The sequence below is a fragment of the Polypterus senegalus genome, chromosome 1 (genome assembly GCF_016835505.1).
Source record: "Polypterus senegalus isolate Bchr_013 chromosome 1, ASM1683550v1, whole genome shotgun sequence".
Classification (NCBI taxonomy): Eukaryota; Metazoa; Chordata; class Cladistia; order Polypteriformes; family Polypteridae; genus Polypterus; species Polypterus senegalus.
The window spans coordinates 186,576,306-186,591,195 of record NC_053154.1 but is presented as its reverse complement, the minus strand read 5'-3'; the positions used below and the strand labels follow the sequence as shown (position 1 = coordinate 186,591,195).

The window sequence follows — 14,890 nt, the reverse complement described above, 5'->3', positions numbered from 1 at the left end:
ATTCCACAGCACCGACTCTCATGATGTTCTGTAGGTATCCGAAAAGGACCCAAATCTCAGGGACACAGCCCTCTAGCGTTTTGGTGGATACAGTACCCAGATGCTGTTGTCTCTCCTGGTCCTTCCAACATTTTGGTCTCCAAGTTGTGTAAGGATTCTTGTTTCCATCTGGTCAGAGAGCCTGTCCTTCCAGTTTATTTTATCGTAGCATTCTGTCCAAGCAAGTAATAAAGCTTTGGGATGTCCGTCCATGTCCCACAACACTTACAAAACCAATACCGTTATCAAAATGCCTTAGCAAATTATAGGCATGTTCAGTAGCAAAGAGAGGGGAACAATATTACAAATCAACCAAACAAACAGATAACTATATTGTATGAATATCATATAAACATGAAAAGTACCCCGCTAATTATATTTCAAAAACTGGAACCACAACCACCAGAACACCCAAACTATTACAGATATAATGACTTATTAACCACATGACGCATAACAAGGAAGCTATCAAGATATACAAAGCTAATCACATCTTAGTTGCCTCCAGAATGCAGGTTCATGTGCCTGTCTAACTGATGGGATGGCCCACCCATTTGCCTGCCTAATATTCACAGTTCTCAAATTACAACCAAAATTTTTCCTTTACCACCCTTCCTCATACTTTTTTCTTTCCTAGTTAAGTGTTTGTCCCAAGGGAGCAGTCTTTAAACCCACTGTAAGATGCTAGGGGTCGCTGTTTTCCCTTTAAACCCAACAGATAGACGCTCTGGACACAGGTTAAAAGCATAACTGTAATAGTGCCCTCAAGCACCTCTGCCACAATAAACAGGCAATTCACCAATAATAATAATCATAATAATAATAAGCACAAATCTGTCCTCCACACTTCCCAGCAAGCTCTATCCTACTCATCCCAACTCTGGCTCACCTGCTGGGTTTTCAGAAGTCCTTTAAATAGTCTTTGACATGGAAGTGCTTCTGTTCTTCTGTCCACGTGACTTGTTAGCATTTCCAGGTCAGGCAGAGAATTAAAGTTCTTTAATCAGCCTGGAAGTACTTCAGGGCATTACTTCCTAGTACTTCCAGGCTATAAGGGAAGCAAGACTCCTCCAGTCCTTCCACAGCACCACCTGGCAGCACCCATGGCACCCAACAGTGCTGAGATACTGAACTCAATGTCCCAGGATGCCCTGTGGGAATCTGGGGCACCACTATACTCCAGAGGAGCTGCATCTAGTGTCTTGGGGGAGGCAGTTTCCTATAAAGCTTGGGACGTTTCTTGCAACACTTAGACTCTATGTTTATTTAATGGCTTCTAGAGAAACTGGAACAGAAAAAGGAAACAAATTGTTTATGCCATACAACCTGTAGATATTATTAAGATCTGGCATGGCAATTTGGTATAGACAAATACCTACTGATAACTATAGTATCAATTATAAACTGTAGATGGGATGCTAAGTCATTAAAGAAAACCAAATTCCAAAAATGATTTAGCTGCTTGTAGTGGTGGAGTCTCATCAGACTGCACGCAATAAAAATAAAAGAAACATTATGCTCCAACACTACAACGCATGAATAATACTTTGTTTTCAGGGTGGTATGTAATTCTGGACACCAATGTTCAAAAAGATAAAAGGCACTGGAGGCTGTGAAGAAAAGAGCAATCAATCACATCCTGAAGGGAATGTCCTACTCTGATAGGAAGTAAACTTCTTTAAGGTTAAGCACAGATGGCTAAATCGTCAGGATTCTCAAAAATGTACACACAAAGTTGACTCAGCAGAATCCTTTTAGCTAAATAGTGAATTGTATAGTTGAGGACACAAGCGGAAATTAAAAGAATGGGAAAGGACAATAAAGATGAGAAACTGGAAACACTATGTTACTCACAAGGTACTTGGAGACAGTTATCAAAATTGGGAACTTTGGGATAACAGAGGTGCTGCCAACATTTTGAGAGGACTGAATAAGTATTTGGTACAAATCAGATACTTGTCTGCTAGGGCAAGGAATGACAACTCCACAGAATAAATGCTAGGCCGCCAACCCGGACATCCCTGTTTACTTCAATGTCTCTTTAAAGAAAGGGCACTCAATGGAGCAAGAAACCAAAAGGAGAATTTTATTGCATTGCATTGAAAGTATTTTATTGCATTGAAAGTATTGTTTCATTAAATTAAGTCATCTAAACAAAACTAGAACATTTTCAAAGCAGAGGCTGGTTTAAATTTAAAAATGACCCCTCTTTTCAGTTCATGGTAACTTCATTGAAAGTTGCAATTACAACTGCTCTACAAATGCTATAAAAAGTTCTCAAAATTTGTGTCAACGTTGAAAAAGAAAATTAAGATTATTTTGTGAAATATACAGATAGAAAACTAGGAGATATTATTAAAACATTTTTTGCTGACTGGTGGAATTCTAGGCTATTTGTTCAAATGGACCCTTTATTGTGCAAACATGCAAAAGTTTATATAACTTATGCCTCACCATGAGGTTTTCAAACCACAATGATGTCTTCAGGTGATATTATACTGAGATAATCAAACCCTAGAGCTCTCTATCAAGTGTTTCCATCAGTTCTTGGTTTTTAACTGGTTATGTTTTCTTTAGCATTTTCACTTGATGCAATATTATGGTGAGGAGTGTGGGTTGTGTTAAATATTAACTAACAAAACTTAACAGTCTCCAACCAGCTTAATTCATGGTCATGGGGTGACTGAGACCTATCCAGACAATACTGGGCAGAAAGTTGAAAGTGATACTGGCTAGATATTAGGAAAAAATGAAGTTACAGAAGGTTCAACATAAAGGTTACATTTTTCATAAAATTAAACTCAGCATACATTTGGGAAATGATGATTTGCTTCAGACATGTGAAGTTACTAGAATATTGCAGTGCCCACTCTTTTAAAGAAAATGTGTCTTATTATTAAACAAGGACAGAAGATGATACTATTGTGCTGTTGCCCTTTTTATGCAATGCCCTTTTTATGTTACTCCATGATATCTGTTGCATAATTCTGTCCTGGGTGGTACAGTGGGTAGTGCTGCTGCCTTGCAGTTAGGAGACCCAGGTTTGCTTCCCGGGTCCTCCCTGTATGGAGTTTGCATGTTCTCCCCATGTCTGTGTGGGTTTCCTCTGGGCACTCTGGTTTCCTCCCAAAGACATACAGGTTAGGTGCATTGGCGATTCTAAATTGTCCCTGGTGTGTGAGTGTGTGCACCCTGTGGTGGGCTGGCACCCTGCATGGGATTGGTTCCTGCCTTGTTGGCTGGGATTGGCTCCAGCAGACCCCCGTGACCCTGTGTTTGGATTCAGCGGGTTGGAAAATGGATGGATGGATAATTCTGACCTGAGTGCATATGCAGCTGGAATTTAAGTTTTCTTTATTTCAGTGGTTTCCATACATTCTCCAATCAACGTGCAAGGTATGAAGTGATTTGTGAAAGGTGCTATATAAAAACAAAGCCTGAGAGCAGGTGAACCCTTTGGGACCCAGTAAAGTTAACTGTGTCATTAAGTGCAAGGAGCCTCATCAAGTGTGCTGAGTCAAATTCAGTATACAGTAGAATGCATTTATTACATAAATATTAAAGAAAATGCAAAAAGTATAAACAAATTGCCTACTCTAAATAATTCAATATGTGTTTACAAGCTTCTGTCAATTAACTAAAGGGAATATGCTTTGCAATTTTTGATTTCTATAAATGTAAATAAAAGGTTTAAAATGCTTTTTCTATAAGTAGGCACCTACACTGAAGTGCCATGAAGAGTATATAAAACTTCTAATGTCGCAAGCTTAAAAAGGTGACTAAAAATCAATTTTTCTATATCTTTTTTATCTGGCTTTCTTGGGTATTATTGTTTTGTTTGTGGAATGTACTTTATATCCTATATGAAGTAAACATTGCTGTATTATTATTATTATTATTATCTCCTGCTTTGTAACAGATTTATTTTTGCTTTTAAAAGCTCCAGGTCATAGTGGTGTGAAAGTTTTATATAAAGTAAGGTTGGAATGACTGACGTAATACGGGGAAGATACTTTTCAATTTCTTTTTTTTTTTGTGTTCTCAGGTTGTAAATCATTTTCCACAAAAACAATTTGGAAAAAACAGTCAATGCAATAAATAAAGAATAAAAATAACTTTATTTTTTTTATCAAGTTAAGTAAACATTAACATCAATTAAGCCAGAAACATGGGCGGTGAAACTCTTAAAAAAACTCTTAAAAGAAGACAAAGTTTCATCCTCTTTGTCCAGTAAAGGGTCACAGGGTAGTGGAGCTTACCCAAGCAACACAGCACAGGATGCCAGCCCATTACAAAGCCCCCCAATTCATTTTGAGCTTACTGACCTCAAACGTAACAGCTAAAGTAAGCGTTGCACTCTAATTTTCAGGTGTTGTTTTGAGTGGAGTTTCAAGATTACTAAATACAGTACACACATTTGTATAAACTGTTTCATAGATGCAGATTCTGCACAGTAGAACAAAGCACCTTCCTTTGTGAGTAACACTCTGGCACCTGTAACCCAATTTTTTTATTTTTAAAATATACTTATGTACTTTCACATTCAGTGGCAGTTCATTAATTGTCAATAGGCCTTTTACATGTTTTTTAAAGAAACAATACATTTTGATTTCAATAATGAAATAATGTTTTTCTTCTGCTTAAAACACAGAATGCTTATTTTAAAATACTGTATATGATAAAAGCTGCACTCTTAGTTTCATCTCAAGCCTGTTGAGACATAGTTTGATATTTGCTTCTAAGCCATTTTCTTCACTTTGTTCCTAAAAATAAAACAAACAAAAAAAAAGTATCAATATCAGTGTATGCAAACAAAAGGCCAGAATTGAGTTTAACATACATCTTGTAATTTACCATTAAATAATCAAATGCACCGTAATTATGAAACCACAATCTGGATAAGCAATTAAGAATATGATAGATGGTTCATAGCTCCTTTATATATAATACTCCTCATGTAACCATACAGTATTGTATTGCCATATATACATTTTGCTATGAAATATAAGAATAATGAGAACTTCAAGATATTGTATTAGTACATTAAATCTAGAGCAGCTACTACTGTACACTGCTACTAGAGTCAAACAAAGCAGCCATTCAGTGGATGAGTGACACTCTCATTAGGTGACTAAACTATCATCTGTCATTTCAAGTTAATGTTACTATTAAGGGAAACCTAATCCAACATGAAACTATATTTTGAGACAAATGATTGATGCTCACAGTTTTTAGTTAGCTATAACATTCTGACAGTTGCAAAAGTATTAAAAAATCTTTTTAGATGTGTATCATGACATAAACAATGTGTTTTATGCAGCAGAAATGACCAAATTACATGAAGCTTTGGGACTTGTAACGTAGGTGGCTTAAAAGTGGAAAAAGTTTAAATGTCAAGTAAGTACACACATCATGTATGCAAGTATTCAATACTGATTTTAAATAATTTCAGGTTACAAATGCCTGAATATGCCTTTTGTTCTATAGCTGTGGTTCCCAAACATGGTCCTGGAGACCCCCTGGGGCTTCAGATTTTTGTTCCAACCAACTTCTGTTTTTAATTGGACTCCTAGCCTAATTAAGTGAGCTGTTATTTCCCAGTTTCTTTGTTTTGGGGTCAACGAAGAAATTACAAAAGTAACTGTGTTAATACATTTTAATAAAAATTAAGCAGTTTTATGTAAATAATGTATTTTTTTTAACTTTTTATTTATGCTCATCCTGATTTCCCTTCTGTCTTTCTATTATTGACTAGCTAGTGGTGCTGACTGAAGCAGTTGCAGCCTTTCAACATTTAGTGTTCTTCTCGGGTGTCTGCTTTACTTGCTTTTGTCACTCTTAGGATACAAAGAAGGGTACATAGTAGACTACAACGAATAAGGGAAAAATAATAGGAAAACTACAAAAATGAACTAAGCATTTAAAGCTATAGCAAAAAAGAGAAATGTTTCTAAATGTCTTATACTGTAAAAATCACACTGTTATGCTATTCAGAATGCAGAACAAGGGAAGTGAAAAAAAAAGATCAGCTATTTAAATGAGATCTATTATTATCACTTATTGTGAATCTGGTGGGATCAAAGACCTGCAGCTACAGGGGGTCCCAAGGGCTGATCTTGGGAACCACTGTTCTATAGGAAATGCTTTGCCAACAAATCATAATAATTCAATTATATTTGCTATTACTTGTCAGAACTGTTTAATGTTTTGCTGTATAATACAATGGTCTAAGAAAAGAAAAGCAGACAAAGGAGTTATTTTTATCAGTTATAGCTATGTCATACATAAACTATTCTGGAGTTTTAGCCTGTATAAAGTTATAAATGATAGACCATTTGTAGGTAAAAACACAAATAAAAAGTAATTACATGAGTTGCTGAATTCGAATCTCCACCCATGTGTCTTTGGGGTTGGCACAAATGTGTCTGCCCTTTATTGTGTGGAACCTGAACAAAATAAACAATTCAAGCTTAGTCAGAAAGAATTATTTGAAAAGTTACAAAATAATGCAGCTCAAAGTATTTGGAAGTGTGTATCACATGGCTTTAAGTATTGTATGCTACAATACCTTTTAACCATTTACACACACATTTTATTATAAGTTATATTATGTTATTAAAAAACACATTTTAACTTAACAGTACATGTATTTTTGTTATACCATAGAACTTTTTGTATCATCAATAAAATTAATTTGCCTAATTTAATGAAACCAACACTTACACAACTGCAGGAATATCACAATAATCATTGGGTGTCTGAATGGAGTAGCCCTTAATTCGTATGAAAGGCAGCTGGTATTTGGAATAGGAGACACAACAGCCTTCATAATCTTTAACAAAAAGAGAGAATAATAGTTAAACTGTGCCACACATTCTCATTCAAAGCAAACACAGCAAGTACAGGCACAAAAACAACTTTCAATTCATTGCGTGATCCTGCCTTATTTCTGTTATTCAGCTATTTAGGATTAACAGTTTTGAAAGGCAAATACTTCTGTCATGCTGGCCAAATGAGAGGGTTTCCAGAAAATTAAAGTAAAAAGAGACTCTGAAATGAATATCGATGAAATTCTCTTTAAAAACAATCAGCAAAGTACAATTTAATCTTTAGAAAAAATGTTGCTTGCAGTCACCTACCTGCTGTGGCTTCTTCACAAAACATAGTCAAAGCCACAAACAAAAATGAGGCCACGAGGACTGCAGCTTTAGCCATCTTCTATGTGCCTTCTCTCTGTCAGTTGTGACTTTGTCAAAATGTCATTTCAGCACACCTGCTTTTATAGCACCTCAATGGGCTTTTCCCAGTCATGATAGCTTGTAATGGACATTTTGAAAACAGGACAAAGAAATTTTCCTGAAGAACTTCCTCTTTATATTTCCCCTCTGACATACCTGAATAATAAGAACAAGGTGAACAGAACTAATGAGTCACTTAATAATATTAGGCTGCTTTTTGTTTTAGCTTTAACACCGAATGCTTCTTTTTTTTTTTAATAAAAGCTGAGTCCTAAAACACAGTTATCTTACATTATAAAGAATTGGACAAACTTATCTATTCAATTCGAAATGTTTAATCAGGCTATTAAAGAATCTGACAACCTCAGCTAACAGTCAGTTAAAGAAAGTTTTGAAAGGTTGTCCTAAATGAGAAGTATTTCAAGTAATTCCCTGTTATATGAAGCACAGCTGAGTTGCAAAATGAATATGAAGCTCACTATAAAAGTTAGCCATGATACAGACAAGTCAGTAAGTAAAGGCGTCATTCATTTATTTGCTTAAAAAGTCAGCCATGATACCGATGAGTCTGTAAGTAAATTAGTCATTCATTTATTTGCTTAACCCAGATACAGAAGTGTTGATCAAATATTAATCTTGAGTAAGAGAGTGAAAGAAAACAACATAGGATGGAGAAAGTGGACATAAAGGAGTATAGAGAGTTTATGTTAATATGAAACAAATGGAAATTCCTATGTATGTTGAAGAAAGAAGAAGCGTGGTGTTGTCAACAGGCCAGATCAGTGTTTTAAGACAGGATCAAAATGTTCAGAGACTAGCCAGTTAAACAAGCAACATAATATCTGCGAACAGTAATCCATTTTCTATGCTACTCAAATAAAACATGATTGCATTTAAAGAGGGGAATAGATGATTACGTCAGGTCTGGAGAATAATTCTGTAATTTTAAACTTTTGGAACATGCTGAGTCTAATTGTTGTCATGTTTGAGCCATCTCCGCATTACCATTTTATATTAAGATTTGAGATGGCCAGGGGAGGATTGTAGTTGGCAACACCTGACCATATCCAATGCATGATGTCTTTGCCATACTTCTATTTTAAAAACAGTGCCACATGTCATAGTATTACCAGGGTTTCATTTCTGGCTTTAGTGTCCTTTCTTTTGTTTGACTATTTTATTGTTCTTTGTATATTCCTTAATGATTGATTGTCATGTTTCAGCCAGGGTTCTTCCTCTTTGTTTTATGTCCTTTTTGTTCATTTTGTCCCTTTTCTTTGCATGAATATTCCTTATATTTATTTGTTTCTTTGTTTTTCATTTTATGTATGCATTAATGCCTTGGTTATGTCCCATGTGTTTTGTGGGTGTTTCCCCGAGAGGCCGGGCCACCTTCCAATCACTGCCAGAGAGGGCAATTTAAGAAGTATTTTTGGGTGTTATGTGCGTTAGGGATTTGTAGTTCACAACAATGATTTATGCTTTCTTTTTGTTCATGTTAAATTATTTCTTAATGAGGTTTGTCTTATTTATTTACTTTCTTAAGTTATTATCTTATATTAGTTGTATATTTAATAATATATTTTGTTCTTTGTTAAGTAAAATGTAAAATGCACCTAAGGGGACAGGGCCCAATATTACTGCAGCTAAATAACTGCCCTCAAACTTTGTATTGGGCTAAGAGGCTCCAGTACTTTGCTGAGTTAATTCACTACTGGTCTTGCTCAGTTCTTATCTGTTAAAAAGTCGAGTTCCAAAGCACTAGTCCCAGTAATTATTTAAAATGCCCAGTAGAGGGGGGAAATAATCATACCCAAGCTAGTCAGAAAAAAGAGCAACAAAAATCCAATATAAACAAACAAAAAATATATTTATACAAAAAATGCTCTGTGGCAAAAAAAGCACAGAGGAGAAAAAATTAAAAGGGCACAGTAGGCAATACATTCAGAATAGGTAATCATAAAAGCAAACACACTCCCAATACACAAAACCAAGAGTGGACAACAGGCAGAGAAAAATGTCACAAAAATTCATCAGTTCTCTATAATTACAAGAACAATAAACAAAGGAAGTAATCACCACCATAATCATCTGCCAGAGACTGTGGATTTTCTTCAGCCTTTAAAGTTCAGCAGGGAGTCAATTGACTGTGATGGGCAGGTGGCCCCACTGTCCTTGGCGCATGACGCATAAAAGATGATATATAAGTATATAACAACTAAATGACCAACACAATGAACATAAACAAAGGAATCAAAAATGAACAAGAAAGACAAAAAATACAATACTATCCTTGCAATCCTGTGTTTCTGAGTTTTTTGGTTTTGATCTCTTCTTTTTTTTTAATCTTTGGATTGTGGATTAATTTAGTTTTAGCAATTTTAGCAAATCTTATAGCAAATCTTTTTAACTCTTTTTAATGTATTATTTTGTTAATGTTTTCATTGATTAAATATAGTTTGGTAATATTGGTCTGTATATTATTTAGTTTGTATGTATTTTTTGTTGTTCTCTTATATACTTTCTACTTTGTGGAAATAAGCCCAGTGTTATGTCTCAGCCAAAATCCCCATCTTGGCTGGGGTTCAACTGCCTTTATTGTGTCATCTTTGTTCATTATTGATTTGTGTTAATATTTCTGTTTATTATATGCATTATTCTTTGCTTTTGATTTTGTCTGTGTATGTATGGCTGTGTTGCATTCCATGTGTTTTGTGGGTGGTTTCCCCAAGAGGGGAGGACACCTGCCCAGCATTGTGAGGTACTGCCCTCATCTCTATAAAATTTTAGAATAACTTACAGTACCTTGTAGTTAATTGAGAATGCACTGTAGCATTGGTGAGTTTGTTTGTCTTCTGCTGTGCTATATGCTTTTTGTGATTTTCTGGATTTTTGACCTTCTGCTCTGGTTTTGGACTATGTCATTGGATTACTGTATTGGACCTTCATTTGCTATTGGATTGCCTTTGTTACAGGCAACTCCTTCTGCCTTATGTGCTCTAGGAGGTTCCATTTGTTACAGAGCATTTTTTTTCTAAATCAGTCTTTTATTTTAGAAAGATCCAGTGTCTGTCTTTATATCTAACCAAGGTTTGGTGGTAAATCCCTCTCTAGTAGTTGTTTTTAGAAGAGATTTTGAGACGTACATGCTTTGGGACTCCAATTCCAGTTCCTAACACCCAGGAGGCAAGACCAACCTGATGTTGCTATAGAATGATTACCCTCAGCCTATATATTTGAAGCTGGGGAGCAGCCTCTATTGTCAATACTGTTTTTCTGGATTACAGATATTTTGCTTTTGTGTGATGTTGTTATGATTATTGGATTTTTAAACTGGGAATTGTTTGCTCTGGGCTAATTTTTACCCAGATTCTTTTATTGTTATTTTCTTGGAACATTTAAAATCCATTTTGAACTTTTAAAAACAGGCCCCATTTTAGCTCTGAGTAGGCCATCACCTGAGTGTAGTGGTGCTGGCTGTCTGGGATGACATAATAACTGGGCAGGTTTTACCTATTGAGTACAGGAAATAATAACATTTGGAGACCAAGCTTACTTTGTGCTTTCTAGGCCTTCATAAAATTCTGAGGCCTAGTTTTTTATATGAAACCTGCATTTTGTACTGACTGCACAATGTGACAGCTGTGATATTTTAATATTCAGGTCAAGAGTCAAACTCACAAAAGTGCCAAGAGTGATATTAGGGAGTTGAATAAATCTTTTAAACAAGACAAAGAAATTAAACCAAGTGAAATAAACAATTCAAGGAGGATCTGAAGCCAGTAAAATTGTACAAGTAACCAAAGTGTAAGACAAAACTTTAGTTTAAAAGTGAATTTGTAGTCACAATACCAGGTAAGACTAATCAATAAATGCCAGATGGGATGACCAAAAAGTATAAAATGTTGACTTTAATAATTTAGACCTGGAACTTTTGTTCACGGCATACTTCCGGTTAACCTTACCTAACAACAGTTTGGCAACCAGACCAAAGAAAACCAAAACACTACAAACAAAATGGAGTTATAGAAAAATGTGATCACTAACTTGGCCTTCAAAACCCCAAATGATCCCTTGGTGATTTTTAAATGCAAAGGAATGGCTATAAAGAATGAAAAACTATTGTCAGATCATGGCAGTACTGTCCATTTAGAAGTCCCAATAATTGCTCAGAATATTCACTTATTGTCAAATGGTTGATCAGACTGTACAACATTTGCAACTCAAAGAAAAAAAACACTAAGGAGGTGCTTTACATTTTTGTTTTGGCTGGGAATGTAGCCTGGCCAAATCAAATATGTCAGCCAATAGCTGTCAAACTGTAGCTAGATTACTTTGAAATAAAAATATTTTGGTATACTTAGCTAGCTGACACTCCATGTAGCTCTGACTGACCACTAAAGATTAACAAAAAGATTGCTCCTTCTGAGATTAAATCTGAGCCTTGTATGTTTGAGCACTGTGAGACCACAGAGTACTTATCAGGCATGAATGAACTGGGAAAGTGTGGAAGAATTTTCAAACCACATCAAAGATTAATTTTCAACTAGTGTGTAGTGTGTAAACTAGTATTATAATGTACATATGAAAATGAGTTTCACGGTTAATTAATTGAATTATAAAATGTAATTAAAAATATACAGTACGCAGTTCTCAAATTGTATTAAATGACAAACTATGGCTGTTATATTATTCATTGTAGTTTTTGACATTAAACCTAATTCTTAATGAAATGAATTTGGCTTACTGGGGAGAACAGAATGTATGAAATTTATGACAACATACACTCACCAGCCACTTGGTACAAATGTTCAACTGCTTGTTAAAGCAAATATCTAATCAACCAATCACATAGCAGCAACTCAAAGAGTTATGTAGATGTTGTCAAGACTACCTACTGAAGTTCAAATCAAGCATCAGAAGGGTGAAGAAAGGTGATTTAAGTGACTTTGAACACCAGAGGGGGCTGATCTGAGTATATGAGAAACTGCTTAACAAATAAACATGCTATTTTTAATAAATTTCAGTCAGAAATTGCACTCGTTAAAGTAGTAAATGACTTGCGGGTAAATGCAGACAGAGGCCGTGTATCTGTTCTCATCCTCTTAGATCTGAGTGCCACATTTGACACCATTGATCACAACATTCTTAGAAATGGCCTTAGTCAATGGGTGGGCCTCTCTGGCAGTGTCTTAAATTGGTCTGAATCCTACCTGGCAGGGAGAAAATTCTTTGTTAGTTGTGGTAATTACAACTCAAATACACATGATATTCTATATGGTGTTCCACAAGGCTCTATCCTGGGTCCGCTGCTCTTCTCAATCTACCTGCTTCCGTTAGGTCAGATTATCTCAGGGCACAACGTGAGCTACCACAGCTATGCTATATGACACATAGCTGTATTTATCAATTGCACCTGATGACCCAGATGCAGTTATTTCACTAACACAATGTCTTACTTGTGTTTCTAATTGGATGACTAGTAATTTTCTCAAGCTAAATAAAGAGAAAACAGAAATTTTAGTGATTGGCAATAATGGAGATAATGAGATTATTAGAAATAAACTTGATGCATTAGGATTAAAAGTCAAGACGGAGGTAAAGATTTTAGGGGTAACTGTTGATTGTAACCTGAATTTTAAATCGCATATTGATCAGGCCACTAGGACAGCATTTTTTCACTTAAGAAATATAGCTAAAGTTAGGCCTCTTATATTATTGAAAGATGCTGAGAAATTAGTTCACGTGTTTGTTTTCAGTCGTCTAGATTTACTGTAATGCACTCCTCTCAGGACTACTCAAAAAAGACATCAATCGATTGCAACTAGTGCAGAATGCAGCTGCTAGAATCTGAGCACATTTCTCCAGTTTTGATGTCAATACACTGGTTACCTGTGTCATTCAGAATTGACTTTAAAATACTGCTTATGGTTTACAAAGCCTTAAATAATCTCACTCCTTATACTCCTCTTATATTTCGGAATGTCTGACACCCTACGTTCCAAATCGTAACCTTAGATCCTAAAATGAGTGTCTGCTTAGAATTCCAAAAGCTAAACTTAAAAGAAGTGATGAGGCGGCCTTCTGCTGTTATGCACCTAAAATCTGGAGTAGCCTGCCAATAGGAATTCACCAGGTTAATACAGTGGAGCACTTTATAAAACTGCTGAAAACAAATTACTTTAACATGGCTTTCTGATAACTTCACCTTCATTTAATCCTGATACTCTGTATATTCAATTCATTATTATACCTATTCATGGTGGCTCTAGAATCCGTACTAACCCCTACTCTCTCTTCTGTTTCTTTTCCCGGTTTTCTGTGGTGGCGACCTGCGCCACCACCAACTAATCAAAGCACCGTAATGTTCCTACATTGATAGATTAAAAGCCGGAAGTCAACATGACCATCATCATCAAGCCCTTCCATGAGAACCCTAAATACAAAGTGGACTGTTTCATTTATATTAGGTAGAATGCCCAGAGGGGGCTGGGTGGTGTTGTGGCCTGGAACCCCTTCAGATTTTATTTTTTTCTCTTTTTTTTTTTTTGTTTCTGTACTCCCTGGCTATCGGACCTTACTGTTTTTCTATGTTAATTAGTGTTGTCTTATTCTAATTCTTACTTTGTCCTTTATTTCTCTTTTCTTCATTATATAAAGCACTTTGAGCTACATTATCTGTATGAAAATGTGTTATATAAATAAATGTTGTTGTTGTTGCTGATCTACAGGGGTTTTCACCCACAACTATCTCTAGGGTTTACAGAGAATGGTCTGAAAATATTCAGTAAGCAGCAGTTCTCTTGGCAAAAATGCCTTGTTGATGGCAGAGGTCAGAGATGAATGGCAAGACTGGTTTGAGCTGATAGAAAGGCATCAGTAACCCAAATAACCGCTTGTTACAACCAAAGTATGCAGAAGAGCATCTTTGAAAACAAAAACCAAGATAGGGAAATCCGCCCTGTGCAGTATCGACATAAACCACATTTTCCTCCCACTAAAATGTTATATAAGCGAATTTACAAAAGTATCTAACTATGTAACTTGCTCACATATGGAAGTCTTACAGAGATGAGATAACACAGAAGCTTTCACTTTCAAACTTATAGATAGAATGTTAGAACAACCTAGACAATCAGAAGACATTCAGGCCAACAAAGCTCACCTAAGTTTTCCAAAATAGCATCACGTCAAGTTTTGATAGTCCCTATGTCATATCATAACACTGTTACTGACATGTCTAATTTCTGCCAGGTTCAATCATTTATTTTATGTTTACTAAACATTAAGGAACATAAAGATGATACTGTATATCAGACTAGCATGAGAAAGTGTCTTATAATCCAACTACTACTATGTCCACATTATCAACATCATCATATTATTTCATGTGAAGCCTGCAAACCATGAGGACTGATTTAGATCATTTATGTTAAGTAGAATGCCCAGTGGTGGCTGGATGGCCTTTTGCCCTCAGATTCCCTGCATATTTAGTTTTTTTCTCCAGTCCATATGGAATTTTTTTTTTGTTTTTTTCTGTCCTCCTGGCCATCTGACGTTACTTTATTCTTTGTTACTTAGTATTGCCTAATCTTATTTTTTTTCATATAAAG

General features: G+C 35.6%; 1 protein-coding gene across 2 annotated transcripts in view; it reads right to left on the bottom strand.

Annotated features, from left to right (window-relative positions):
• Positions 1-4,138: 4,138 nt before the first annotated feature.
• LOC120518776 (C-C motif chemokine 20-like) overlaps positions 4,139-14,890 on the bottom strand; it is a 29,423-nt gene continuing 18,671 nt past the window's right edge. Inside the window, exons 2-6 of one of the 2 annotated variants that reach the window (XM_039741736.1) lie at positions 7,179-7,433; positions 6,763-6,871; positions 6,408-6,485; positions 4,798-4,802; positions 4,139-4,337 (exon numbers count right to left, since the gene is read on the bottom strand). In XM_039741736.1, coding sequence (XP_039597670.1) covers positions 4,195-4,337; positions 4,798-4,802; positions 6,408-6,485; positions 6,763-6,871; positions 7,179-7,254 — 411 coding nt within the window. In that variant the 5' untranslated portion in view covers positions 7,255-7,433 and the 3' untranslated portion in view covers positions 4,139-4,194. Of the gene's footprint in view, positions 4,803-6,407; positions 6,486-6,762; positions 6,872-7,178; positions 7,434-14,890 lie in introns of both variants that reach the window. The other variant, XM_039741744.1, reaches the window with a different exon arrangement.